Source organism: Artemia franciscana, chromosome 12, assembly GCF_032884065.1.
Source record: "Artemia franciscana chromosome 12, ASM3288406v1, whole genome shotgun sequence".
NCBI lineage: Eukaryota > Metazoa > Arthropoda > Branchiopoda > Anostraca > Artemiidae > Artemia > Artemia franciscana.
In genome coordinates this window covers 41,443,902-41,471,513 of record NC_088874.1, presented here as the reverse complement: position 1 = coordinate 41,471,513, position 27,612 = coordinate 41,443,902, and the positions used below count along the sequence as shown (strand labels likewise).

General features: G+C 35.4%; 2 protein-coding genes across 6 annotated transcripts in view; one reads left to right on the top strand and one right to left on the bottom strand.

Moving 5' to 3' along the window:
- The window catches only part of LOC136034142 (uncharacterized), a 142,752-nt gene that overhangs the window by 74,067 nt on the left and 41,073 nt on the right, over positions 1-27,612 (bottom strand). For all 3 annotated transcript variants that reach the window (XR_010619122.1, XR_010619121.1, XM_065715324.1), the window contains exon 3: positions 18,754-18,861. The gene's annotated coding sequence lies outside the window, so the exon portion shown is untranslated. The remainder of the gene's footprint in view (positions 1-18,753; positions 18,862-27,612) is intronic.
- LOC136034141 (ecdysone-induced protein 75B, isoforms C/D-like) overlaps positions 1-27,612 on the top strand; it is a 79,743-nt gene that overhangs the window by 21,075 nt on the left and 31,056 nt on the right. Inside the window, exon 1 of one of the 3 annotated variants that reach the window (XM_065715321.1) lies at positions 14,539-14,605. The exons of 1 other annotated variant lie outside the window; for it this stretch is intronic. In XM_065715321.1, coding sequence (XP_065571393.1) covers positions 14,554-14,605 — 52 coding nt within the window. In that variant the 5' untranslated portion in view covers positions 14,539-14,553. Of the gene's footprint in view, positions 1-14,538; positions 14,606-21,350; positions 21,519-27,612 lie in introns of those variants that run through there. One more of the 3 variants, XM_065715322.1, reaches the window with a different exon arrangement.

The following is a 27,612-nucleotide window of genomic DNA, read 5'->3' as shown; positions in this document are numbered from 1 at the left end:
TGAAGTTTAATCTTACCCATGAATTAAAGACCCTGAGAAAATTTGCCAAATTTTTTAAAAGGGGGGAGGGAACAGCCCTAATAAAATCAAGTAATCTTAATGAAAATCACACGATGAGATTCAGAATATCAGAGAACCCAACTGTAGAAGTTTCAAGCTCCTATATAGAAAAATGTGGAATTCTTATTTTTTTTTGCCACAGGTAAGATCAGGGATGCGTGTTTTTTTTTTCAGGGATGATCGTATAGAAACGGTGATCCTAGAAGATCGGGAGAGGGTTCATTTGATCACAAATCATAAGTTCTAGTGCCCTTTTTAAGTCACGAGAAATATTGGAGGGCAGCTGGCCCCCCTCCCACCCCCTTTTTTACCCAAAATTGTCCAAACAAAATTTTGCGATAGCCATTTTCTTCAGTATGGTCGAAAGATCTAACTACTATGTCTTTGAGGATGACTTGACCCCCCCACAGCCCAGGGGGAGGACTTGAAGTTATGAACTTTGTCCATTGCTCACATACGGTATTGCCTATTGGGAAGCATAAAGATATTTCCGGGGGATATTTTCTGGTGGGGATGCATATGTTGGAGGATCTTTCCATGGAGGAGTTTTCGTAGGGGAAGGGAATTTTCCATGGGAGGGGGAGCTGTATTTCCCAGGATTAATTAAAGAACTATCAGATACTAAATATAAAAAAAACACGTTCCTTCAACTGAAAGTAAGGAGTAACATTAAAATTCAAAACAAACAGAAATTATTACTATATGAGGCAGTTCCCCCTCCTCAGTACCTCGCTTTTTACGCTAAAGTATTCTTTGAATTGTAAAAAGCTTATTATTCTAACTAAAAGGTCCTTTTGTATCAGGAGTCATTCTTAAGTAATTAGAAAAAAAAGTCAGTTTTTCGCATAAAGAGCGAGGTACTGAGGAGGGGACAACTCTCGTTTTTGAGTTTTAATATTACTCCTTACCTTCAGCTGAAAAAACTAGTTTTTTTTGTTCTGTCCCTTTCTAAGGACAGTAAAAGCAACAATGGATTAGTTTTAGTGCATGCCTCGAATCGTTTCTCTGATATACACAAACCTGACAGAGTGTATAGCTCCTCAGGTCGATGTTCCATTGACATTCATTAAGAACTTCATACAAAGTTAATTAACTAGACTCTTAGAACTTGAAAGACCCTTGTTTAGTTTCTGTAAATACTTGCAACGAAGCTTCAATTAAAACACTCAAATTCATGGGGTCAATAACTCCATTGCCAAGGTCAATAGCCTGTTAGAGCTGTTGGCTCCTATACGTGATTAGGAAAAAACTGGTTTTTTGCTGTCATTGCATTCTTCAACATCTAATTTGCAGTCGTATTTTATTTCATAATTTGCACGATTTATATTTGCAACATACATTGAACAGTATTAGCTTCAAATCCGTACCGTTACACATAAAGGTCAGTCCTCCAGAATGGAGATATAAGGAAAACGTTTTTTCGACATTACCAAGATATTTCTAATGCAGTTTTTATTAAATTAAAAATCATTCTTTATGTTTAATTAGATTTGTTTGATTTTTAAGTAACTGAATACACCAAGTATTTTAAAGTTAACAGGCTGTTCGGCGAAAAAGAAAAGAAAAACGTAAACTTCGGATCCACATTAATTTGAGCATCATAGAAATATACGATTTGGAGGTTGCACTAGTTCGCAGGATTGAATACAATAGGTGGAGTTTCAAACTCAGATCAGACCCACCTCCCCCTAAAATTTCTAGATTCTTTGACTTTTGCAATAATCTCTTACATTTCCTGTACAAATCGCCTTTTTTAGGAGCTTTCCACTCTCCGATTTTAACGCCAACTCATGTAGGGAGAAGGCTGAGGATTTTTATTTCTTTTAGTGAAGATACAAAAGAAATATGTTTCAAATCAAGGAGGGAATTTCTGATTTTCCAATCTTTTTAAAATAAAAATACCAAAAAAGGGCTTTTTTAAGATCTAGCAGGGGCAATCGCCCCCAACTACCTCTATCCTAAACTGGTAATCCTCCCCCCAAATTAAAATCCTGAGCACGCCATTGCTAACAGGGTAACATAGCTTCCAGTTTTCACCTCCCCCTCTCAATGTCAATTCTATGCTTTTGCCCAGTCATATATGCAAGAACTTAATCGGGAGAGGGAGAGAATGTTTTTTTTTTTTCATTTTCATGAAAATATGAAAAATATTGAGAAAAATACTGGGAAAATGCAAAATTAAAAATTTGGGGGAAAGGAGATCCATAGGCCCCTCTTTATGCATTCCTGCTTTTGCCCCTTCCCTCTAAAGTTTTCTCTAGTCGAAACGTTCGCACAGATTTTCTTTGGTCTGGATTTTTGCCTAATTATTCGAGAAAGGGAGGCGGGTATATGACAAAAATATGCTACTGAAATTTTAAATTTACTTTGCTGGATTTATTTCTTTATCTTTGAATTTTGAAGCAACCATTTTATAGGACTGAATAGGAGAATTTCCTCCTGAAATCGGTCGAAATACTCACCTCATAAAAAGTTTTCGAAACTGATATTATTTGTAAATTTCTGAATGTTTTAATCTAAAAAGTATTTTGGAGTAGCAACCCCTCCACCCCAAGAGCCTAAAGATATGTGAAATTGTAGAAGATTTTTCGTCTAAAAAAGAACCGTCTTTTCCTCCAAAATTAAACCTGATTTCTATTTATATACTTAGATTTAATGATGACTATTTTTGCCCTTTCCTCTCAAAGGAGGGGGGGGGGTGGTTTTAAAGAGTCTGCTTTAAGATAATCTAGTCTTGTATGTTATATTTCTATGCAACTGTTAGAACATTGTTTGAAGAGTTTACCACGGCAATTCCATCCACCTGTTTTGTCTAGTCGTGAGCCATAAATGCCCACCAATTCTCTTTAATATCTGTTTAATTGCATTGGAGCCTTATAACTGACAGATGTTTCTGTGCAGGTCAAGGACTTGCTCTTTTTTCCATCTAAAAACGAATGTATTGCCATTTTTCTGCTTCTATAACGTTTTTTCATATTTTTACTTTTTAAACGAGCCACATAAGATAACTTCTCTGAGGGGTTGTCTGCTTTAAAAATCTCTACACCAGGTAGCAGAATAGACTATCCTTTTGAACATCCTTCGCATTAAATGAAAATAAAAAAGTTGGGAATTTAAAAAAAAAAAACTGATATAAGTAGGACTACCAAGAAAAGCAGTCACAAATTTTTATTTACATTGGGACTGGGCCCAGCAATGCCCCAGAAATAACTATGTGCTAATTACAAAAGCAGATGCATGCTGTGCTTGCTAAGAGGTCCATTCAAAGTTTCACACTACGGCCCAAATCAGAACCTGCGACCCTAGAAACAGGCCTTATGACAAAGGATGTCGACCAGGCAATCCGTAAGAAGGATCCTACTTTGGGGTTGCAGTATTAAAGTCTCATACGCACCTACGGTGAACCCTTAATTCTGGAAAATGTTCATTTTCAACGGCCTATTAAGGACTCAGAAAGTTGAATGGCCTGTTTGCGGAAAAAAATGGTAAATTCGAGAAAGTAGCTGAGAAAAATACTATAAGGAGGATTCTATTCATAAAAATTTACACTAAATGCCCGGGATTTCCGTATTTAGACCTAAAATTCTGTTGTTTTTTTTGTTCTTTTGAAGCAAAAAGCCACTCTGAAAACAAAATATTATGATCCTACTTATGAACTCTAATATTATGATTCTTATAATATTATTATATAATATATTATTATTACTATTATTATATTATTATAATATCATAATATTATGATTCAGAGTCCTAATATTATGAACTCTGTCTGTCTACACCTATCATTCAGATACTAATGAAGCTTCCCGGCCCAGCTCTATTGAAATATTTCTTTCATTGTTTTTCTGCGATTACCTGCATTTTGATTATTATTTTGATTATTATACTGTATTATTTGAAGAAATTCGACAAATTTAGGACCCCTGCCCAAATAAATTCTGCGGATGTGAAATGCAGTTTTCTAAAAATTTATTCCCCAACGTTAGATTCATTAAAATAATCTTAATTTAACTGAAATTCCCCTTCAACCTAGACTGCGTATATTGATTTACGACGGTTTCAAAACAGAAGTTTGTGATGAGGGGATTAAAAGTTTTGTTCTTGTCTGGAAGGGAAAAACTAGAAGGGATGGAAGAGGGGGGAAAGTGGTCTCTCAACTTTTCAAAGGAGTTTACCATCCAAAAGGCTAGTATTAGAATTTCTAGGGGCTAGACCGTCTGGAAAGTTTATTTCCCTGCGTATGTTTGAAGTTTTAATTTGTGTTGAATTCAAATGTTGTTATTTGAAACAAAATTTCATTCCTGTAATAAAACTGAGAGTCATTAACTTTGGTGCCTTTGCCCCTAAAATAAAGCATAACATAAAACGTTGAAAAATTACATAAAAAGTTTTTGATGTTTTCAGGCCTAACCGATTATGGACCATGTGTTACCTAGGCATTTCTAAAACCCTGATGCCCCCCCCTCTTTGTTATGTATAAATTTTTTTATTCAAAATTTTGTGTCCATTCACCTGAAGAAAGCTTAAAAAGCCATTAACTTGGTATCTTTTTCCGGGTCGTCCTCTAGGCTCCTCATCGTCCTCATATTTTATACTAATGAGAAATATTGTCTGAATTCAGCACCTCTTATGCATTGCATAACGTCATTGCAATACAATACTATCATGTATCTTTTTTACTCTTTAAGTGCAATTGAATGTGACATCACTTACATGATTTTTTTTTCAAAATTAAGGCTCTAAAGTATGTTCAGCCAAAGGGTGCAAGTCGTGCCCATGACCCTCCAAAATATTGCCACGCCCCACTTGCGGGATCTGTGGCCCACGTTGGAAATCACGGCTCCAAGACTACACTGGACATACACAATGAATGAAAAAAAAATCACAAGAAAACAAAGAAACAGAAGTGACCATTCTCGGCAGAAGATTTTCTTGTTTTGTCCTTCTGTTTCCTTTTTTCTTATTCCCTTTTCGTTTAATTTTTGAAAATCAGAAAATGCCACTTTTTGCTGCTATTTCTGCAGTTGAGCGGAGAAGCACGAAAAGAGAAACTCAACCAACCTCAGTTTCAGTAAAGCGCAAGTTTTTCAGAATTCTACAAATATAAAGGAAATTCCACAAGTCAGGTTATTTGAAACAGTTTTTCAGATAATTGTTGCTTGAACTACCAAGCAATATATTTTATTCATTTTAACTTTCAACGTCGCTGTTTACTTTCATCAGAAAAACTTTTTTTCTACTAATTTTTATCAGGATGGATGAAAATTAAATTAACTACTCCTCTGTAAGCAACACAAAACCAGAGGCAGTAGCCGGTGTCCAGAAATATGCAAAAGTTCCATTTTAAGCAATAGGCTTGAAAACTATAAATTCTAGCAGAAATGAGGGCATGTTCCGCCTTGTTGGAATCAAGACTGTGCACGGCTCCAGTGCTGAGATTTCCTTCCCAAGGCTCACAAATATTGGCACATTACAATATTGCCATTTTTTCATAAATATTGGCAGTGTTCACAAGAAACTTACCATTATTTTTCTAGTTTTGCTTAAACTTTCAGGCCATTTTCACAGAGACAATTGGATCTTCATGAAGTAACAAAGGCTAAGTAACAATTGTGGTATAGGATTGTGACATGAAACGGGCCAAATTTCGTTTTGTCTTCGAATACCTTGTAACTTAGCGTGTACACAACGAGCCCAGTGACGTTTATTCACGACATTAGATAGGTGGGACAAAACGTACATTTCCAAAATCTAGGAGGGGGTGATTTAGTTTTTTCAATCAAAAAATTAAAATTTTAACAAAAAAAGGCATTTTTAATAGAAATACCATAAAAGAGCAATTTTCAAAATCCAGGGGGCAGAAAATCTTGGGGACACATAACCCTCTTCCCAACTGACGCCACTGAACAAGACTAAGAAAAAAGTATTTTGAAAAAAAAGTTCTAGCCGTTCTTGAGTATTTGACCAATTATTGTTTTCTTCAATGAGCTTGAAAAATTCAGGACAACTTGATTGGACACGGGGTCCTTTTACGAGGGCAACGCATTTCGGAAGTAAAATGTGGTTATTCCGATTCTTACCGAAAAAAATTCAAACTATCTTTATACTGATCTGCTTTAAATGAAGACACCTCGATTAAACTTCCAGGGCAAAAGAAACCTAAATTAAGGCAAAAAATAGAGGAACACACCCGGTTGTATTGATTCATGACTGCCATTTCTTTTTCAAGAAAACAAAATATTTTTTCGCAGTTGGCCTTGACTTGGGTTTATTTAAACAACAAACAGTTGCAACAAATAGAAAGAAAAGATGATTTAATGAAACGGTGTATGAATATGTGTCTATAATCACGGGTTTTTACTGAATGGGGGTTAGGATAGCTCAAACCGTACAGAAAATGGAAAATCGCTTAGATTTTTGTTTTGAAACTTAATATGAAGCAAATACGTTTCTTTGATTCAAATGCGTGGTTCAAATGATCTTTTTTACCTTTCGATCATGGAGGCCTAGACTTGGCTAAAAAATGGGCCTATTCATATGATTAACAGGTTCCCTCGCCATCCAGTCCAAATTGTATTGTAAAAAATATTTATTTATATTTTTTATTATATTTTTAAATACATTTTTTTTGCACAAAACTACTACGCTCATCGAGATTTTGACTAAACTATAATTTAATCTTTTAATCCTTAAGAATAAAACCTAAAAAACCTACGAATATCTTAAACAAACTGATAATAGAACTATGTCAAATAAAAAACAAACAAAGTTTTTTTTATAATCAAAAAGTTTTTCCAAGAAAAGAAGAACTTTTGCTGAGGTCTAAGACCACCATAAAAGGATTCGGGCTTAAAAAGAATAGACAATTGAATAATTGAAAACCAAAACCAAATAGAAATTAAAATTAATAGCCTAATCACATCAGACATAAAGAGTGTTGTAGGCACCGTTATTTTGCGAATCTCGATTTGCTTTAGGTTTTTATTTTGTTGTTGGGGTGTTGCTGACCTTATGAATAATACGAGACACACAACTCAACTACTCAAATCGTTCTCAGTAAACTGCAAAGCATGCTCCCGCCCTTAGAAGGCTTAGGGGGCGAGCAGTAGCCTTACCCTCACTTGTGGTAATTTCTGTTCATTTCAAGTTTGAAAAGATATACGCATTTATTTCTGATCGCCTTAGGATCTAACGTAGCTGTTTTTTCTAAGAAAAACGTCTTTTTCCAAAAATGTTTTTATTTGATTATTTCTACTTAGGAAGAACGACAATTCATTATCCATTGCCAAGGGTCCTTATATGTCAAGTAATTTTCAAACCACTACTAAGTACAGGGAATGTTTAATTTCTTTGTATTTTTTTTAATTCTAGACTTTTACAAAGGGCGTAGATTGAAAGGGTCAATAGGAAATTTACCCCGCATATGCCTCCCCCTCTCAGATTTTGAAAAAATTGACAATACTTTTTTTGCATTTACATTGAAAAGCGACAAAAAAACAAGAAAATCGCTGCCCTCCCCATTTATTTTGAAAAGTACGTTGTGTCCCTCCCCCCGCCTTAAATTTTGTGAATTGACGCCACTAACTTTCATCCATTTTTCCCGAATAAAACTGGTCAAATCATGAATATATTTTATCGAGCACGGCATCTTTTTATCGATTAAACATGTGTAATTGCCTTTTGTGGTTTATTCCTTATGGATTACTTTACTTTCACCCTTCTTTAATTCGGAGAAATTTCTTAAACTGTCAACTCATTTTGTGTTTTTTTAATTGAGTGATTTAATTCTGATTTCATGGACACCAACCAGCTTTTATTTGCCATCCTCAAGGCCTCTATCTCACTTTCATTTTTTATTGTGTTAAGTGCACATGCGAAACAGTTAGTCACACACATATAAGTAAACACGGTAAAATGGTGCGATCCAAAATTTGAGGAACCAATGGTGGTTATCTGACACTTTAATACACCTCTAAAATACACAAAACATACCATTAGTTCCGGGTACCGGATTGTGATTTTGTGGAGGGAGACTACGTTCAAGACCAAATCTTTGTAAGTGATGTAATAACAGCTAAATATCTGCGCACAAAAATTGGGGAGTAAGAAAAATGACCTCCCCCTGTTAACCGTCCAAAAGAGAAATCTAAAAAAAAATATAAATCGAGGCCTTATTTTATTTCTATATATATATATATATATATATATATATATATATATATATATATATATATATATATATATATATATATATATATATATATATATATATATATATATATATATATATATATATATTCCGCGTTTGTTTTGTTGGTTTTTTCTTCGGCATTCTCCTTGAATATACTGTTTTGTTCGCGCTGAAGAAGAGAGGCGGTTGTCCTCTCGAAATATTCGCTTGTGTGTTTTTTCAGTATTCTTGTTCTGCCTTAAAAACCCATTTTTGATCATTTCTTTGGCTATATTTTGAAAAGAAAGCGTGTATATATATATATATATATATATATATATATATATATATATATATATATATATATATATATATATATATATATATATATACATATATATATATATATATATATATATATATATATATATATATATATATATACCCAGTATGGTCGCATCAAGACAATGCTCGAGTAATATGGGGAGGAAGCTCATTTTAACCAAAGTTTATATTATTTTTTTTATATGATGGGGGTTATGTGTATAGGGATAAACTGGTTATATAGAGATGGGACACTACTTAGATATAAATTTTCTACACAAATAAACAGCACAATGTGGATTGCATAATCTGACTAAAATCTACCTTCCTGGGCCTGGGACGAAAACTTATTTTTGGTATGAACCGCAAAAGTAGCTGTTACATCATTCTATGCATCGGAACTAAGGATCTTATTTTTCTGGAGGGTCAGGAGCTTGAATTTAAGAAGATTTTACACACGTTTATAGATTGGTTGGAGGAGCCACCCCCCTTGAAAAACAATCCAAAAACCATGGGATAAAAATCCTGACAGTGCAACCTTCAACCGTAATGCCGAAGAGTTTCAACTAAAATTTGTTTATAATAATTTAATTAAGCAGGAAGCTGAACGAAATTCACAGTCACTTACTTCTTAGAACTTAAAAAATCATTAATTAGATATAGTAACAAAAAAAATATTTAAATTCTGTGTAAAGAAAACGTACCTCAGTGGTTACGAAGAAAATATAAAGTGAATTTTAATGGTTCGATTGGTGTATATCAAACTTTGTTCTGTTTGAGGAAGGGGATGGGTGTCTCCAACCCTTGTGTCTCCAAATTTTCAACCTATGCCTCAAGTGACTAACAAATTTTTACTTTTCGAAGGCGAAAGTCTCAATCCTGAGCTACGCCAATGATTTTTATTTACCGATTCTACTGTTACTAATACAGGCGTTAAAACCATACAAAACTTTTAACTAACAATTTTTCGTAGTTTTATCGCCATTACGACCCTGAAATTAGTCTACTTTCGCCAATTTTATGTTTTACGTTGAGAATTTGCAAGGTTGAAAAAATAATTTGGCATTCTGCATAAGTAGAGCATCTTGAAAACGAAATTTCTGAACACTATTTCACATTATTTTTTACATTTACGTTAACAAGCTTATAATCAAATTTCATTAGATATTTTAGGCTGTTATAGAACAAATAGACAATTTCTTTATTTTTCTCGTCTGAATCAGAAAAAAAGTGTTTTGCTCTTGCAGTTTTGCAAGTTTTGAGAAATGGTTTGTAATGAAATCGAATGGTGCATATTTGAATCATAGAAACATATTTTCTATAATTTCGTTACCAAACATATTGAAACTTTTTATGGAAATGGCTCTTTTGAGCCGAGACTTCTTGGAGCCTCTGGGGACCTCTTAAAAAACAAAATTATTCATGCTTTCCCAATATATGGCCCAGGCGTGTGATCATTCCCCCTACCCCCGACATTTCAATATTCTTACGATACATACCCATATTTTCACGTAATGCTCGTTTAACGTCTCTGTTTTTTTCAGCCCTCAGTACTTCCCAGGAAATTGCACCCCCTCCAAATAAATGAATTCATACGTTTAAAAAAAGGTGATAGGGAGAAAAACTAATTAAGTACACCTTTATAGTTTTTAAGCAAAATGTCTAAGCAATGGACCATGTTAACTTGGCACCATAGAGAAAGCAGAAGAAATACTGATGAAATTTTCGGGACTAACTTTTTTTTACTTCTTGTGGCTAACTTAACTTCTCGCAGCTGAACCGTACAGGTGGAATTTAACCACTTGAGGTTTTAGTAACAAGTAGATTTTTAATAAAAGTGGAGTCATTTAACTCTCCAGAAATAAGGAACAATGTGGTGGGCTATGAAAACACGTAAACGACATAGACCAATGAAATTAGAGTGCAGTTTTTACTGCAAAATTGTCGGAAAGCTATACCTATTTTATGATGTTTTTTTCACATATTCCCCAAATTCAGCCCCCTCCTGCATGAGGCATGATAGCTGATGAACAATAATTTGGTGTTCTCATGGGCATCTGCAAAGGAGTGTAGACATACTCTGTTCTCTCTTAAAAGAAAATAACTACAAAAAAGTACGAAATTGTAATGCCCTTTCTAGTAATGCCCAAAATACATTTGCTTCATTAACAATCTGAAAAATGAGACTTTTTGACGTTTTGGAAGCTTAATTCTTCCTTTTATTGTCAAAAAATTCATCTTTAATGCTAGTAATTTTGAATTTCTTTCACGCCCAACTGAATGTCTGATACCAACCCCATTGCAGCAGCATTTTCGGTTTGGACTTGACGAGACACTTACTCAGCATAATGGACTCTCTAGCCCACACCCCGAAGCTGTACCCCTTCCCTCCCGGCATAAATCACTTACTTAGAGTCTGATCAAACAGTTTCTGGTAACGAACTGTGAGTAAGGAGCAACCTGGCTTAATAGTAACCAAAACTCTAAAAAACGGAATTTTGATACTAATAGATGCATCAAAAGAATCTAATTTTTATGCTGATTGCAAATATAAGTTTCATCAAGATCAGTTATATCCATCAAAAGTTACGAGCCTGAGAATATTTGCCTTATTTTCCCCAAAAAAGGGGGAACACCCCCTAAAAATCATAAAGTCTTAATGAAAATCACACCATCAGATTCAGTGCATCAGCGAACCCTACCGTAGGGGTTTCATGCTCCTATCTGCAAAAATGGGGAATTTTGTATTTTTGCCAGAAGAAAGATCACGGATGCGTGTTTTTTGTTGTTTTTTTCCGTTTTTTTTCCCAGGGGTGATCATATCGGCCCAGTGGTCCTAGAATATCGCGAGAGGGCTCATTTGAACGGAAACTAAAACTTATAGTGCCCTTTTCAAGTGACCAAAAAATTGGAGGGGAACTAGGCCCCCTCCCACGCTCATTTTTTCCTAACGTCGCCCGATCAAAATTTTGAGACAGCCATTTTGTTCAGCATAGTCGAAAAATCTAATAACTGTGTCTTTGAGGATGACTTAATCCCCCACAGTCCCAAGGGGATGGGCTGCAAGTCATGAACTTTGCCCATTGTTTACATACAGTGTTGGCTATTGGGAAATGCGAAGAAGTTTGCAGAAGGGATTTTTCTTGATGGGAGGGGGTTGGGGGAGAAGATTACGTGGGAGAATCTTTCCATGGAGGAATTTTTCATGGGGGAAGATAATCTTCATGCAGGGAGTGCCGGATTTCCCAGCATTATTTAAAAAAAAGATCATAAATTAAGTAAGAAAACAAGTTTTATCAACTGAAAGTAAGGAGCAAAATTAAAACTCAAAACGAACAGAAATTATTACGTATATGAGGGGGGTTCGACCCTCGTAAATACCTCGCTCTTTACGCCAAAGTTTTTTTTATTACTTTCAAATGAGCTATTTATTCTAATTAAACCCTTTGTGATTCAGGGGCCATTCTTAAAGAGCTGGAACAAAATTCAAACTTTAGCGTAAAGAGGGATATATTGACGAGGGGGCGAACCCCCTCATATACGTAATAATTCCTTGCTGTTTTAAGTTTTAATGTTGCCCAATACTTTCAGTTGAAAAACTTGTTTTTTTTTCATTTTATTAGATAATGAATTGGATGGTCTTTAGTGAGTTTGTTTGATCTTGATCTGTCTTTGCGGAAAATAAATGTATTTCATTCCGTAGCTTGTGTCATTTCCATCTATTCACTTACTTTTGTTCCCCTTGTATTCAGCATCCAAATATCGCTGTTTTAACTTTTTTGTTTTGTTTTATTTGACTACAGTTTTATTTTTACCAATCTTTTCTTAATAATTGTTTTTGTTTTATATGACTGTAGGGCTAGCCGTCCTGGCTAAGTGGTTGGTGCGCCGGGTTGGGAATCATTTGTTGGAGCGGGACAAGTTCCATTCCTAGTGTGGCTGGCTATTTGGTTTGGAACGGGGGTTAGTATCGTGACTCTGTAAGCTCAGCCAGAGTCGACCCAGCTCTAAATGGGTACGTGGAGAAATCAGCGGAAGGTAAGCAGGAAGGGTGTGCGAAAGCACAGGATGGCTGGCCCCACATCCCCATTGCGCTTCCTTGGCTGAAAGACCATGAAAAGGAGATCAGCGCCGCCGGTTGGGACCTTAAGGAACTAGTGCCGTTATACTTACTTACGTACTGTAGGCTATGAGTCACTCTTTTGTCTTTTTTTATTATAAAAAAAAAAAATATAAAATTATAATATATTATATATATATATATATATATATATATATATATATATATATATATATATATATATATATATATATATATATATATATATATATATATATATATATATATATATATATATATATATATATATATATATATATATATATATATAAATATATATATAAAATTATAAAAAAAAATTATACTACCTTTCCGTTTAGTTATTCTGGCTAGGTGTTAGCCAATTTTTCCCCTTCGTACCACTAGCCTGTGAGGTAGTGGGGGGGGGGGTAAAAGAGTCTTAGATGGCTCGTGTAACTTTTATAGAGGAGGGACAAGTGGTCTCCAAGAAAGAGAGGATTTTCCAAAAAATTATAATTACATGGCTGAAAAAAGCCGAGGGTATACGACATTCACTTTCGCCCACCTGAAAGCTTTTTTACGCTACTACCGTCGTCTTCAGCAGCTCATTGCTGACTATTTTAACAAATGCCGAGCACCCGCACTTATATTTATGATTGTTTAATGTGTGTTTATTGTTTATAAGGTATTGCATAATGTTTTTAAATTCATCAAGTAGCGTGTTTGTTAAATAGTTACTTTTCTTCATTACCACTTGAATAGCACCTACTTCAATAGCACCCCCTCTTGCCCCCCCCCCCAATAAAATACTGTAGCTGTCAACTATGTTTGTTTCACCGCTAAAGTCAGTGTTTCAAGTTGTAGCATTGGGGAGAGATTAATTGCTACTATCACAGGGAAGAGATATAGGGCAGAGAAGGCAGGGATCGATGCTGCTTCACTTCATTTCTAGATTTTGGGCAAATGTAGTATATTTGTTTTTAATGGTTACACAAGTTTGGATGCTTCTATCCTCCAAATATGCATATTGTAGATTGGTTCCAATTAACTTTGTCCCTATTTTTTCCATGGGTTGGGCAAAGCCTAGAATTTCTTTTACTGGAAGAACTTTGTCCCTAATTCCTGTTTATACTAGGATAACTCTGGAAATTATGTTGCTTAAAGATGATAATCTTTACTGTGACGACTTTTATTGTTTCTGGGGGGGGGGGTTCCGTTCTTATTTCAAATCTCACTGTCGGTATTGGAAAAAAAAATCGGACGATAAAAGTAAGTTTATTCTTTGCCATGAAGGCCAATTGAAGTCGCCTGTCTTGCATCTCAATGTCTGCGTTCTCAGTTCATAACTTATCGATTCCTGCATAGTTTCCTGCAACAGTTTCCTTCCATTCCTGCGACAGTTTCCTGCATAGTCGTCATCATCGTCATAACCATAAACACCTCGCGTAAAGGATTGGTATATTCTTTTGCTCAATATCCATATTTACTCCTAAAGGGAAAAGAGGCCCTCAGATTCATACAAGAGGGAAGATGTCTTCTACGCTGGTAAGATACTCCTAATAGTCAATTATACCCACTCTAGTTGTCTCGTTTCAAGTCTATCGGTATTGAAGATACTTGGCACAGAAAACTGAATTCAATCTTGGCCCTGACCTATTGAAATTGTCTTTTTTACTTCTTGTCGTTCACACTTTCACTTAAAACCTTACTGATAGATGCAGTGGTTTGTTAGCAAGAGAAAAGGAAAGTGGTTGGACATCTAGTTGATGTTGGATGATCTTTGTGTTCTGAAGTGGTGATACTACCGGTGCACCTTCCTCTATCACCATTCTCAAAAATTTAGAGGATTTAAAGTGGATTAAGGATATAGAGTTGATTAAAGGATAAATTGTGTACTGAGTGTATTTTCCAATAGGATATGTTGCAGGATAAATCTAAGGATAATTACATTTTTGATAAATGTTTTGAAGGTATACTCTTCTGCACAGCTTTGTTTGTGACAGTGGCATGCTTTAGCTTGTTTAACTTGTGATCTATTCTTTGGATAAACAACAACTACCTTCAACAATTTTATTCAAATATTATATGGAGTATATTGGAGGAATATATTTGCTGATATTAACAACCACAGTAACAAGCCAACTGCTTTGTGCAAAAAGGTTCTTGTGGCAGTAGTTGATTGGCCTAGTTTGAGAGCCTAGTTTGCTTCGCCTTCTTTTTTTTTTCTCTCTCTCTCTGGATTCATTTGTAAAATTCTAATTTAACTACTTTTTGCTATCTTGGTCAGGTTAGTAAGATGAGACTTTCAGGGATGGGTCTACAGACTAAAGTATATTCCGCAATGGTATTTTGAAGTACCTACCTCCACTCCTCCCTCTAGAGGGCACTGACCTTTGATGACCTTTAAAATATTTGTGTTATGAAAGTGAAACCTTGTAAAACAGATCTTCTGCTTAAATAAAGTACAAGAAATCTATTTTCAGCTTCACAACTTTACTCAATCCCATTTTATGAGGTTTCAAAGATCTGCAAATACATATCCTTAAATTTAGAAAAGACCCATTCAAGCTTCGCAACTTTACTCTATCCCATTTTATGAGGCTTAAAATATCTGCAAATACATATCCTACATTTAGAAAAGACTCATTCAAGCTTCGCAACTTTACTTATCCCATTTTATGAGGCTTCAAATATCTGCAAATACATATCCTAAATTTAGAAAAGACCCATTGATATGACTTAATCTACTCAAATAACAGGAATTCCATTTTCATAACTAAAACAAGAGAAAAAGAAACTGATAACTGAAAATTAAGGTAAAACGATGTTTTGTCAAAACTTCAATGGGTATAGAAACCTTATAGTAGGCAAATTTCTAAGATTTAGAAATCAAAACATGGTTAATATGGAACCTTGGCAATAGTTTTCCAGGGTATGTTTTTGGCCTTGAATTCACTGCTGAAAGTTTCATCTTCCTAACCTTACCTCTTTCCAAGATCGCAAAAAGTAGTTAAACTAGAATTTTACCAATTCATTTCTTGACTGTATTTCTTTCATTTTTGTCAATTCACTGACGTTCCATATTCCAAGTAATGTCCCCCCCCTCTTGTTTCGATAAAACCAGAACCTAGTGTCATAGCATAGCTGCCATGAAAATTGATGGACAAAACTAAAATTATAAACAGAGGCCGAAGAACGGCTTCATTCCCATCTAAATGTGAAATTTTGCTTAATTTAGAAGTTTGGCTTTGTTTTATGTCAAAAAAAGTTTCATATAATTTCAAATGTATGCTAAACGCAGTATTTCGAAGAGCGAGGGTATTTATAAATAAAAAAGAATTGCTCGTAGGTGTTTGAAGTTTTAACAAAGTTGAATGCAAAATAGACGTAATTTATTATTAAGTTTTCAAAGCTAATGGAGATGGGCTACTATGAGCACCGCCCCAAAAATCCGAATAACATAAACAATTTTAGTTAAAGCAAAGAATTGTCCAGTAATTATCAAATATCAACACCATTTTTGTTCCTTACCCCATTGCAGATGGACAAGAGAGGTTATGGTCCGCCCTAGCATCTGAAAATAGTGTCACCTTCAAGGCCTTGTGGATACAAGAAGGAAAATATTCTGGGGGCAAAATTCGTGTAAAATGCTTTAAATTTTAATTTCATAGCTTCTGACTGAACAAAATACACGAACGATGATGGGTTTAGTCTCAATATTTTGCTTGACTTAATAGTACCACAAAAAATAATAGGTGTTCAAGGACTGGGGTGAAAATCATTAAGTCTTTGGACTAGATAAAAACAGCTTCCAAATATCTCTTCCAGAAAAGAATCTGTTTATTTCTTGCGCGATATAAATATATTACTTTTAAAGAGGGTGGCCATTTAAAGAGGATTGAAACTTCGAATTTTCCTCCTAATATCTATTAAAGGGGTATATACCTTCTTCAAATTCATACGGAGATCTTTTCCATATGTCTATAGGTGGGGATCGTGGAGGGGATACTTACCCATAGGAGTATCGGGATACTGGTTGGGAGGACCCATTCCAGGAACAATAATAAAAAAAAAGTGTCCTAAAATGTTTTTTTTATTCGACCCCGTCTCCTAATGGTCGAATCAGTATGCCCCTATGATGGATGGGGTTCCAGTGATTTTGATGAAATCACAGAACTGAAGAAGAGGGAGTTCCGATTTCGACGACAGAGCATATAAGAGACGATTACAAAAGTATGTTGATCTATGACAAACATTAAAACATATTGATATATGCCCAGTTACGAATACAAACAGCACTACCCGAGAGGAGGAGGCGAGAGGAGGTTGAGAGAAGATACATTCCCAACTTTGTAAAAGATTCCAGCTAGGCACACTTACATGTTGGGTTTTTCGGGGGGGGATGTAGGGAGGAGGGTAAAACTTGAAAACATGCAAAGCTTGATGATTTATTTGAAAAACTGGAAGAATCTTGGAATTTACTCTTAGAGACCTGAAACTCCACCCCAATCCCCGTGTGCATGTCTGAGCCTGGGGTGATTTTGGCTTTTACGTTTTTTTCTGTAAAATATGATATAAGACCAACAATCCCTCCAAACTCTTTATTTATGTTTGACTTAATATTATCCCTTTGACAGTTACATACCTGTGGGTATGTTATAATTATTTTTACGTGAAGGACAAACATCTTTCACTGGTTATTCAAACATAAAAGGAAAAGAGTTAAATAAACACAAACAGGTCCACTTTCTTAAAAGACCTTGTGGTTTGGCCGTCCGGAACGCATAACAGTCTGTTAAGCGATTTTCGCTTTTTCACAAATGCTTTATGGATAGTGAAAACCTGTTATTAAAAAAAGGAGCAAAAAGTGCTCTCTTTACCAAATGCCCTTGGCATATATATGGTAGATTTCACTTTCTGTTGGCGGTACCCAACGCGTGCGAGAATCACCTGCCGGCATTTTTTTGTTTGTTTTATGTATACGGTTGGAGCATATCAAAGACATTTGACGCCTGGTCATTTTATTCCGCTCCATAAGAACCGTATACCAAACAATAAGCTGTACGAAACATGCAGTTCTCTCCCACTTTCTAGAGCTGTAATAAAAGAAATGTCACACTTTGCGCATGATGATAGATGACCAAAAATTTTGCTTTTTGGATATCCACCGGGAACCAACGAAAACTGGGACATCCCTGAATGGGGTGGAAAGAGCTGATAAAGAATGATTAAAAAGATACTGGACTTCCATAGAAGAGGGGAAAAAACGAGGCTTTGAGTAGATTGGGTTGGATTAGTTTTCACAGTCATATCGGCCTCAGACGGCTTTTTGTTGTAGTGAGTTGTTAGTGGTAGTTGTAACCTCCTGTGCCTGTATCGAAAATAAAATCTACAGCGATTTCTTCAGACCAAATTATTACTAGGCCTACTGAGGCATAGCAACAATTTTTGGGGAGGTTTACAGATCCGGCCTCAATACGCTACTTCTGTGGCCCCAGCCTCCTCTTCTTGAATCGTTTCAAAAGTGCCCACGGGCTCTACACTTTTTAATATTTTTTTTCACTTGTATCGAAAAAGGTCACTATCTTCAGGATTGTTTGTTAGACAAATTAAAACAACTTTAATATTAAATATACTGAAAACATTGTATAGAGGACAATCATGTTGGTTAATTGTATCTTAGCTTAAAAATCAGAATAATATGTAGTTAATACAGTTTGATTATGCACAGCTGGTAGCCACCATCTCAGATGCGTAGGTAGAAAGTTGGCTCAGGGTGGGCGCAACCGAAAATGCTTCACAAATAGCCAAGTTAAATAAAAAAAGATAGAAAACAACTTAGGAAAGACCTTTAAAAGACTTAATATTTTGGAACAGGGGGGCAACGACCTGAAGTTCCCTGTCCAAATTATTAGATCCCCCCTGTGATTGTATATGTTCGAGTTACTTGTATCTGACACTTTTTTGTCCCAAACCATGGCCTAAGTCGTAAAGTCATTTTAACGTAAGACAGCTATTTTTGTGTACAACTCGTTATTGCAGTGACTATATTTCAATTTCCGACCACTAGAAAATTTCTAATAATTAAATAAAATACATAATTATAAATGTTACTCACATTTATACTCATAGACTATATAAGACTGGAGGTTGGTAGCTGACGATTTGGTGGTGAGTTCTGAAAACAAAATGAGGCCGTCACGGATCGCCACGTTATTTTTTTATCCTAAAAAAAAATATTGTGAACATGTACCGATTTCGTATTAGCAAATATTTGTAATTTATATTTGTAATTTCGAGCTACATCAGCAAAATCCTTAGAAATAAAATACCAGACGAACAGTCCCTTAAGGAGCCTTACTTAAGGAACGAAATCGTTAAAAAAAGAGATAATGAAAATAAAAGCTGAATTCCAAAATCGCCATTTTCGGAAAATAAAAGTCGCCGGGGGTGTCCACTATCCGTTACCTGGTGTACAACCGAGAACACCACGTGCGCCGCACAGTTCCGCTACGCTTGGCACGCACTACCTGCTGTGCATGATTTCTGACAGTAGGCGCCCCTCCGATGCACGCCACAGTTCTAATATTCAGCCAGAATGTTCTTCGAAATCTATAAATTATTTTGAGATTCTCCTAAGACGTCAGTCTAAACAAAGGAGGTGCTAAACGTCATCACCATATCTTTGTAGAAATTCGGAGGAGATACGGAGACTCTTCCCCTAAAATTTACTTGAAGAACAGCTTACTAGGAAAATTATGGTCAGAAAAGTATTTTTCTTGATCACAACCATAGAAATGTCTTGTAATTCTCCCCCAAAGTTTGGATGGGTATCAATTGATAGCTGTAGACAAGCTTTTGGATCCGATTAATACTCAGCAATTAATAAGTATCAAATTCTTTTTTTGCTCTAAAATACAATTTCGCAAATTGATATAGTAAATAAGTTGTTAATATACACATTAAATGACTGGTACTGTAACGAATATTCTATGAGCTTAAATATAAGTTAATGTTAGACAAGCATGATGGTGACGTCAATTACAAATTAGCTTCATAATTTTGAATTGCACCGTATTATTGACTTTTAAATGATTGACTAAATATGCTAAATTATAAAACTCTAGATAAAATATGGAGCTAAAGAGAGAGAGAGAGAGAGAGAGAGAGAGAGAGAGAGAGAGGGAGAGAGAGAGAGAGAGAGAGAGAGAGAGAGAGAGAGAGAGAGAGAGAGAGAGTGGAGAGGAGAGAGAGAGAGAGAGAGAGAGAGAGAGAGAGAGAGAGAGAGGGAGAGAGAGAGAGAGAGAGAGAGAGAGAGAGAGAGAGAGAGAGAGAGAGAGAGAGTGAGAGTGAGAGTGAGAGTGAGAGAGATAAAGAGACACACCGATAAGTAAGCTACGCTTATTCATACCTAAATTAATGTTTATAATAACCCGAACTTTCGGGAATAATTACCCCCTTCCCCAAGGGCGTATCTAGGATTTCTTTGGGGAGAAAGGGATTATAGTTTTTTGAAACGTATCAAAAATTTATAGCTATATTCCTACGAGTTAGACAAAAACCTCGGAGGTTCAAACCCGTTAGCCTCCACCTTCCTAGATACGATCTTACGCCTCCCTTAGAATCATTGAGAGATCTGACCTATAGTGGCTTTGGCTGACAGACTTGGTAGGCCTGAGTATATCAAGGAAAACCCGGGCTTACTCTTCCTTTATATTTGGAAAATGTCCGTCAAACGACCACTGATTAATGTTTATTAGCATATTATTTCAATGTAGGTTTTAACCCGTCAAACCGACGAATTTTATTAAAGTTATAAAAAATTAGGGAAAACAATAATAAAAATCATTATATGGCCCGAGTCGTAACCAGTGATTTAATTTTTTTCAAGCGGTCTGCACAGCAGAGAAATTTTTAGAGCCACCTCTGATACCCAAGGAAAATTTTGTGATTGTGACTAAAAATCGACTGTTCGGGTTAGAAATAGCACATAAATAGAATTTGGATGGAGGGGGGGTGTCTAAAAACTCCGGAAGACAGTCGAACTCTACAATAAATGTGGAAAAAGGCGTAAAAATATTGACAATTGATGAACAATTAGGCATGAAGCCTTCCTCCAACATACACGTCCTGTCTCTCTTAAAAATAATTGCTGTTTTAAAAAACACCAATGGCCTTTGATTAAATTTATTTGAGCAAAATCTCTTGCACAAAGTGCGCATACTACAAGTCATTTTATCCTTTTTAGGATAAAATAGGCCTGGGAGCACCTAGTTTCCATCAAACACTCCCTATATGAAAAAACGGTAAAGAGTAGCACGAAACTTAAAGTATGGATATTTCTAGGATGAATGAAGTACGAAGCCGCCCCGCTTTTCACACCACAAACCCCCTTTTGGAGATTTCACTACGGTTTTCAGTAAACCAATGGCTTTTAACAAAATTTGTTTCAATAAACTCTTGAACAAAAACTATCAAAATATATATGCCTCTTTTCAGTTTTATTGAAATATTCAAAAAAATATTTTGTTATGATAGAAAACCATGAGTATTTTCCAAGATCCCGGCCTTGACATACTCTAGTTTTATATCAAACACTCCCGATGAGAGAAAAAAAAAGTTAATTTCGTGTCCAAATCATACGGTCAATGAACCTCTCTTCTTTGCCAATAAATGTGGGGATAGAAAAGACTCGAGAAAGAAACGCAGTAGTCACAACTTTAATTTTTACGTTTAAACCCGCCAAAGGCCTAAAAACGGCTAAAAGCAGATAATTGTGACAAAAATTCATGCAAGAGGTCGTAGGAGATATTATTCGGCCGTTAAAAATTAAAACATGCCATGGAGGCATGTCTGCAGCCAATTAAATGCTGAAAACAATAGGTCAGTTATATAGAATATATAACAAATTGTAGGAAAATTATGAACTTTTCAGAATTTCAGGGGATCCCGAGCTCAAAGACCGTACCAACTATGTAGATGCCTGCCTTTAAGACAGGAGTTTATGTAAGGATTTTTTTAGGGGTGTTGCGCAAATAGAAGTATATAAAAAAGTTGAACAATACCAAGAATAAAAGAAATTTTAGAAATAATTAAAAAATTTCCTGTATTCATGCCTGTGTTGAAATTAAACCAGATATCGGAGTAATTGCGGCCCAAATCTACATTCAAGCAAGTTGACTAGGCTGTATAGGGACTATATTGGGCTTAGGACTAATAATACTAAAAATTAGACCCCTCCAAAGATTATTTGCGTCATCAATAGATAGAGCAACCCAGACACGTACGCATTATCTTTTTTTTTGGGTGGGGGAGATAATAATAGAAGATTATCTAATAATTTGAATACGAAGTATCAAGAAAGTTACGAAAATTCAGGACTTCGGAAGAAAGGCCTAGACCCTCCTCCTAAATACGTGCATTTTCTAACTGTATCCAATGGAATATATAGCAATTATATGTTTTAGAATGTCATTCCTTCAATTATAATGTTTAAATGATTTTTCAACATTTATGTTGAAACAACTCTTTAAAATGTGTTCTATCGTGAACTTATTTTTAGATTTAAATGTCTTTTCTATTTAAATGTTCCGAAAGCGAAGATATTTCTGTTCTTAATTAGGTTACTTTTCATTAATCCATATTTTGTCAAACGATATCGCATTTCGTATGCCTGGCCATGGGGTCTCATGAGGTCTTTATTTAATTGTGTCTTTATTATAATTGTGTATATTATATATTATATATATATATATATATATATATATATATATATATATATATATATAATTATAATTATATCATTATATGTATAATTATATATATATATATATATATATATATATATATATTTATATATATATATATATATATATATATATATATATATATATATATATATATATATATATATATATATATATATATATATATATATATATATATATATATATATATATATATATATATATATATATATATATATATATATATATATATATATATATATAGGAGACTCTTTGAGAAAAACCACAATCGTAGTTTTTTGTTCCCAAAAGATGGAATTACGTCATCTGCAATGACGAAATTAAATTCACGCAATAGGCTGTACCGTTATTAGCATGAAACCTTATTACGTATAATGAAATAGTTTGCTTGGTTTTGGATTATTGTACTTGTTTTTTTTCCTTTTTTTTGCGTATCCAAAAGACGAAAATCTTCAGTCATTGACCGAAGAAAATAAGAGTGAAAACCACTAAACTTATGAAAGGCTATTGACCAAAGAAAGGAGTTTTAGTAATGTTGATTTTGCCCGAAAAATCGAGTGCCATGTTTCGTTCTTATATCTAAGGTGGGGCAGGTTTCACGCAGAACATCATTTCAGGGGGAGGGGAAAAAATGTGCTTTTGAAGCCACCCACTTATTTGCATACCCGGCAGAAGGTGACAAGCGGAAAAACTTCATGCAAAATGTTTGTTTGAATCTCGTCCTCGATTTTCCCCTTGTCCCTCCTATATCAGACACGCAGACAAGACAGGATAGATGGGTATCATTTTACCATATCAATACATATTGTTTTATTTTTCTGTTAAGTAAAACACGTTAAAAAATGAAAAAACCTTTGTGTTTGAGCTTAAGCCAACTTTTAAAGTATTGGATCCTCTATCCGCAGGGGTATCTTATGATCACCTTGAAAGGTGTGGACCGGTACAACCTATGATCGGCTTGGCTGTATCCCTTGACCCTTTTATTAACGGATATTGAGGATCTTGTAAAATCGTGAGGAAGAAAAAAAATTGAAGTAAAATCAGTGAAATTGCTACAAAAACCCTGTGAAATCGTGGCATCATTTTTAGGCCGTTTTTATCGACGGCCCATTCATTGAGGCAAATTCATTGCGGTTGGTGCCCTTCTTCATTAACTTACGTAAAGTGACTGACGCCTCTGCATTTAATTTTTATAGTATGAAAAAGGGACATGAGAGAAATCCGGAATAGGTCACATTCGCTGGTTTTCTCATTAAATATATCTCGTGTAGTTCTCGTTTAATATAAATTTTATTTTACCTTTATTCAAAAGAATGTCATAAAAGGTGAAAGGAAGGTTCAATTTGTTCTTTGCTTGTAAATCTTTTAAAGATTAGAACCTCCATATGAAAATTCTCGAAAATTGTTAGAGTTGTTTCAAGGAGTTTGCTTCTTGCGGATTAGTCATAAAGAAATTTCACCACTCTAAAGAATTTCTAATTCTTATATTCCACCCCAAAAAAAGAAAGAGTGTTGATGAAAGTGTTGGACTGCCTGGATTAATCCACAACCCCCTTAGGCATGGGGAATGGGGAAGGGCCGGAAATATCTTAAGAATTCAATTTTGTGGATTTTTTTTCTTTAGTCAAATAGGGGCCACAGATTTATGACTACCCACTCCCACAAGATATTTGAAATTGTGATGGAATAGAGCACAGCTTGTAGACTATTTCCGGTTCCAAGAAATAGTGGAAAATGTTGAAACCACTATATCTTAGACCGCTATCTTCCTTGAATAAATTTGCAATATAGTCTATAGAGTGCATTAACCTCAACGTGAGTTTTTTAGCACATATTTTCTACGCTACTGACACTATTCGGGTATACTTTTTACACGCTACTGGTTTTTTTTCTGGAATTTGGATTAATAAATGCGTAGGTTACGGTGATTGAACCCGTTAGATTTTTGAGGTTTTTGTGTATTCTATCACATGAGTCATACCCATTAGTGAATTCATCCTGTCAAAGAAGGAAGAAATATAAGTTTTGATGAGATTGGCTTAACGAAGTCTGAACACATTCTGTTGCTTACTTATGTAAACTGTAGCAGGCATCTACGCAGTATTTTATTTTAGGGGGACTGATGATACAAAAAAAAAAAATTGAATAAGAAGTTCCCAGAAACTCGGGAGTACCCACAAACTATAGGATTTCGGGAGGGAACAGGCCCCCAAGACCCTCCCCGTTGGCAATGCTCTTGAGTTGTAGGTACGATTGCACAAACTTATGGTGAGGGTTTGGGGCAGTACATTTAGGGAGAGGCATAAATTCGAAAAGTGTAAAAAAAGCGAATCATATGCAATTGTAATTATTAAGAGACATCCCAAAAAGCCATGTGATTTCTGGTGAAGAAGCCTGGGTCTGAACTCCTCTGCTTACATGCCCAAAGAACTGCTCACTAACTATGTCAATTTTGTCAACTTTCAAAGTCAGCTGAAATTTTAGACCCAGAAACCCTGTGTGCAATGAAAGCAGAGGCAGATACAGAATTAATGTTTCGGGGGATGTACCAGAAAAAAGTTTTCTATTGTTACTATTTTGTCTAGTCCACGCCTGTAATAAGTGCAACTTTGGGTCTTCTGGGATGGCCCATGCCTTTGGAACCACCCATGAACCACACCTCCATAACGTAGCTTTAAAACTGTTTTTAGGGGAGCCAGAACCCGACTAACCAGAACCTGATTAAAATAAATTTTGCTTTTGATTTTTTTTTTTGTCTTTGAACTATTTTCTTTGGGAAAAACCAGAAACATGATAAAAACATCTTAGTAAGTTAAGATAAAGGCATATCTAAGGGGAGCGGAGTATGGGATTTGTCCTCGCCTCTGAAATTTTTGTCTGATTCGTAAAAACGTAACGAAATGGATATAAACATATTTTGATGCATTAAAGTTTTTTTGTAAAACTCCGTCCCGAAAATGAATACCCCCCCCCCGAACAATAATCCCGAATACAGCCTTGACTAAGATCTATGTTTGTGTTTTTTTATTAAATAGAATGACACCATCATGTCGAAGCAAATTATTGGTTCCTGTTGTCTCTATCTGTTGAGAAGCAGAAACAGAAGAAAACAGATAACCTGTCACAGCTTTCTGCTTCGGTTTTTAAGAAAACAGAAGTAAGATAAGCAAAATAAAAGCAAAAAAGAAACGTTGCCATGCTTGATTTACGCCAAACAATGCATGATAAGCAACGGACTCGGTCCGTTGGGTACAATCCGAAGGGTAGAATCAAGAGAATTGTTCTAGAGGGTCCAAGCCTTAGAACAAACAGTAACTTTTTAGCCACAAACTTTCCACCTTCTAATTATCTTTTTTTCTTTTCTTTTTGTAGGAAAACAAGTAATGTTAGCAAAACAAAGACAAGAGAGTAAAGGTACCGCAAGGGGGTGCCCGCTTTCTGCCATCTTGTATATATTTCATGTCATGCGTGCCGCATAGTTCCACCCCGCTAGTTGTAGTTTTAACCAAGACGGTTAAAGCAGTTTCTGCCACGCTTGACTGGCACCACCTCTTGTAAGTGATTTCTGAAAGCGGGTGCCCCTTCGAACAGTGCACTGTTGAACATTAGCTTTCGGGGAGATTTCGGGGAACCAAGTTTCTTTTGGGGAAATTTGAAGAAACCCTGAAAAATCCTCAAATTTTGATATTAATGCCATAGGTGTGAACAAAAGAATTTGAGGTTAAAATCAGGCATTTTTCTAGATGGTTAAAGCCTTGAGACAGGTACTCCAGCAGGGGCGTAATTTTGATAAAATTCTGGGGCTGCAAAGTTTGAGGCGATTTTCTTAAGTTAAGTTATTATGACCAAATGAAAAATAAGCTACATAGTCCTTTAAAGGGTAAGGTATACTAAAGAAAACTAATCTGTTTCTGTGGATGCTTGAAATATATAGGCCTATCTTAGTTTTGACAAGATTTTAAAGACGCTAAATATCAGATGGGGTGCAAACTAGGGTCGGGGAGCAGTTGCTCCCCTGACCATAGCAAATTACGCCCCGACACTTTGGGTAAAAACACTCATGTTTTAACACATTCAGAGTTATAACCTAACTGTGAATAAACAGCATGGAAATGAGCAGTGAATAAATAGGGTGTTAGTCTTAACAATTAAATCATAGATATGATAATTTGTATTGCTTTCAGTAAAAACGCAAGTTAGACCCCCTTGGGGTAAAGAACGGGAAGATCTCAGGTTTGTTTTTTGTTTTTTTTTATTTCAATTAAACGCAATTCTTTTATATATATTTTTTCCCCCACAAAAATAGAAACAAGTTGTTTGTTTTTATGCCGGGTTTCTCGTGTTTCTGTTAATCTAAAAATAAGAAATAAAATATAAGCAATTGTTTATTTTTCTAGAAAAAGAATTTTAAGGCCCAATTTTTCAACGCAGAATTATCTCGACCTAAGGACACATACAGAAATTAGTTTTGAGCAGAGCTCTGCATTTGGGGTAGCAGGTTCGAAACAAACGCCAGAAATCGGTTAGTTTACAGAAGACACAGAAAAAACATGGTAGAAATGGTAAAAAGTCCGAAATGTGATGTGTGGTTCACTCCGTTCTACCCACCTTATCTGTTTCAAGATATTTATAATTTTCTACTTTTTCGAAACTTTTTTTTCGCTGTAATGGGAAATTTTACTACTACTACTACTAATAACGACACATTTCTGCACCAAGCCGCTTGAGGCGGACACAGCTGCGTATGCTCATTCTCCATCCTAAAGCTTCATTCCTTCAAAGCTTCACAAAGCTTTCAAAGCTTCACTCTTTACCACCTCCGATGAAAATCCAATTTTACTTAAATATTTCCTTATGACCTCTTATTGAGGCGACTGAGCGTTTTATTTAGCCCCAGGTGGATGGCCAAACTGTGCAATCTTTGGTAATCTCTCATTTTTTATTCACAAAACATGGCCTGTCCATCTCTAGTGTTTCTTTTTTCACTTAGAAACAGAGGTTCTATTGTGGTGCTTTTGTCTTATACCCATCACACTCAAGATCTTGTATCGCGAACATGAGACAATACCCGGTTTTCATGGCCTTATACCAGACAATATTAGCTTCTGCTCGGTGGGAAACTACATTGTAGCTATATTTTAATTAAATATTTAGTTGGCATTTTGTTTAGGTTGGGTTACGTATTTAACACAATGCGGTCTGGACGGCCC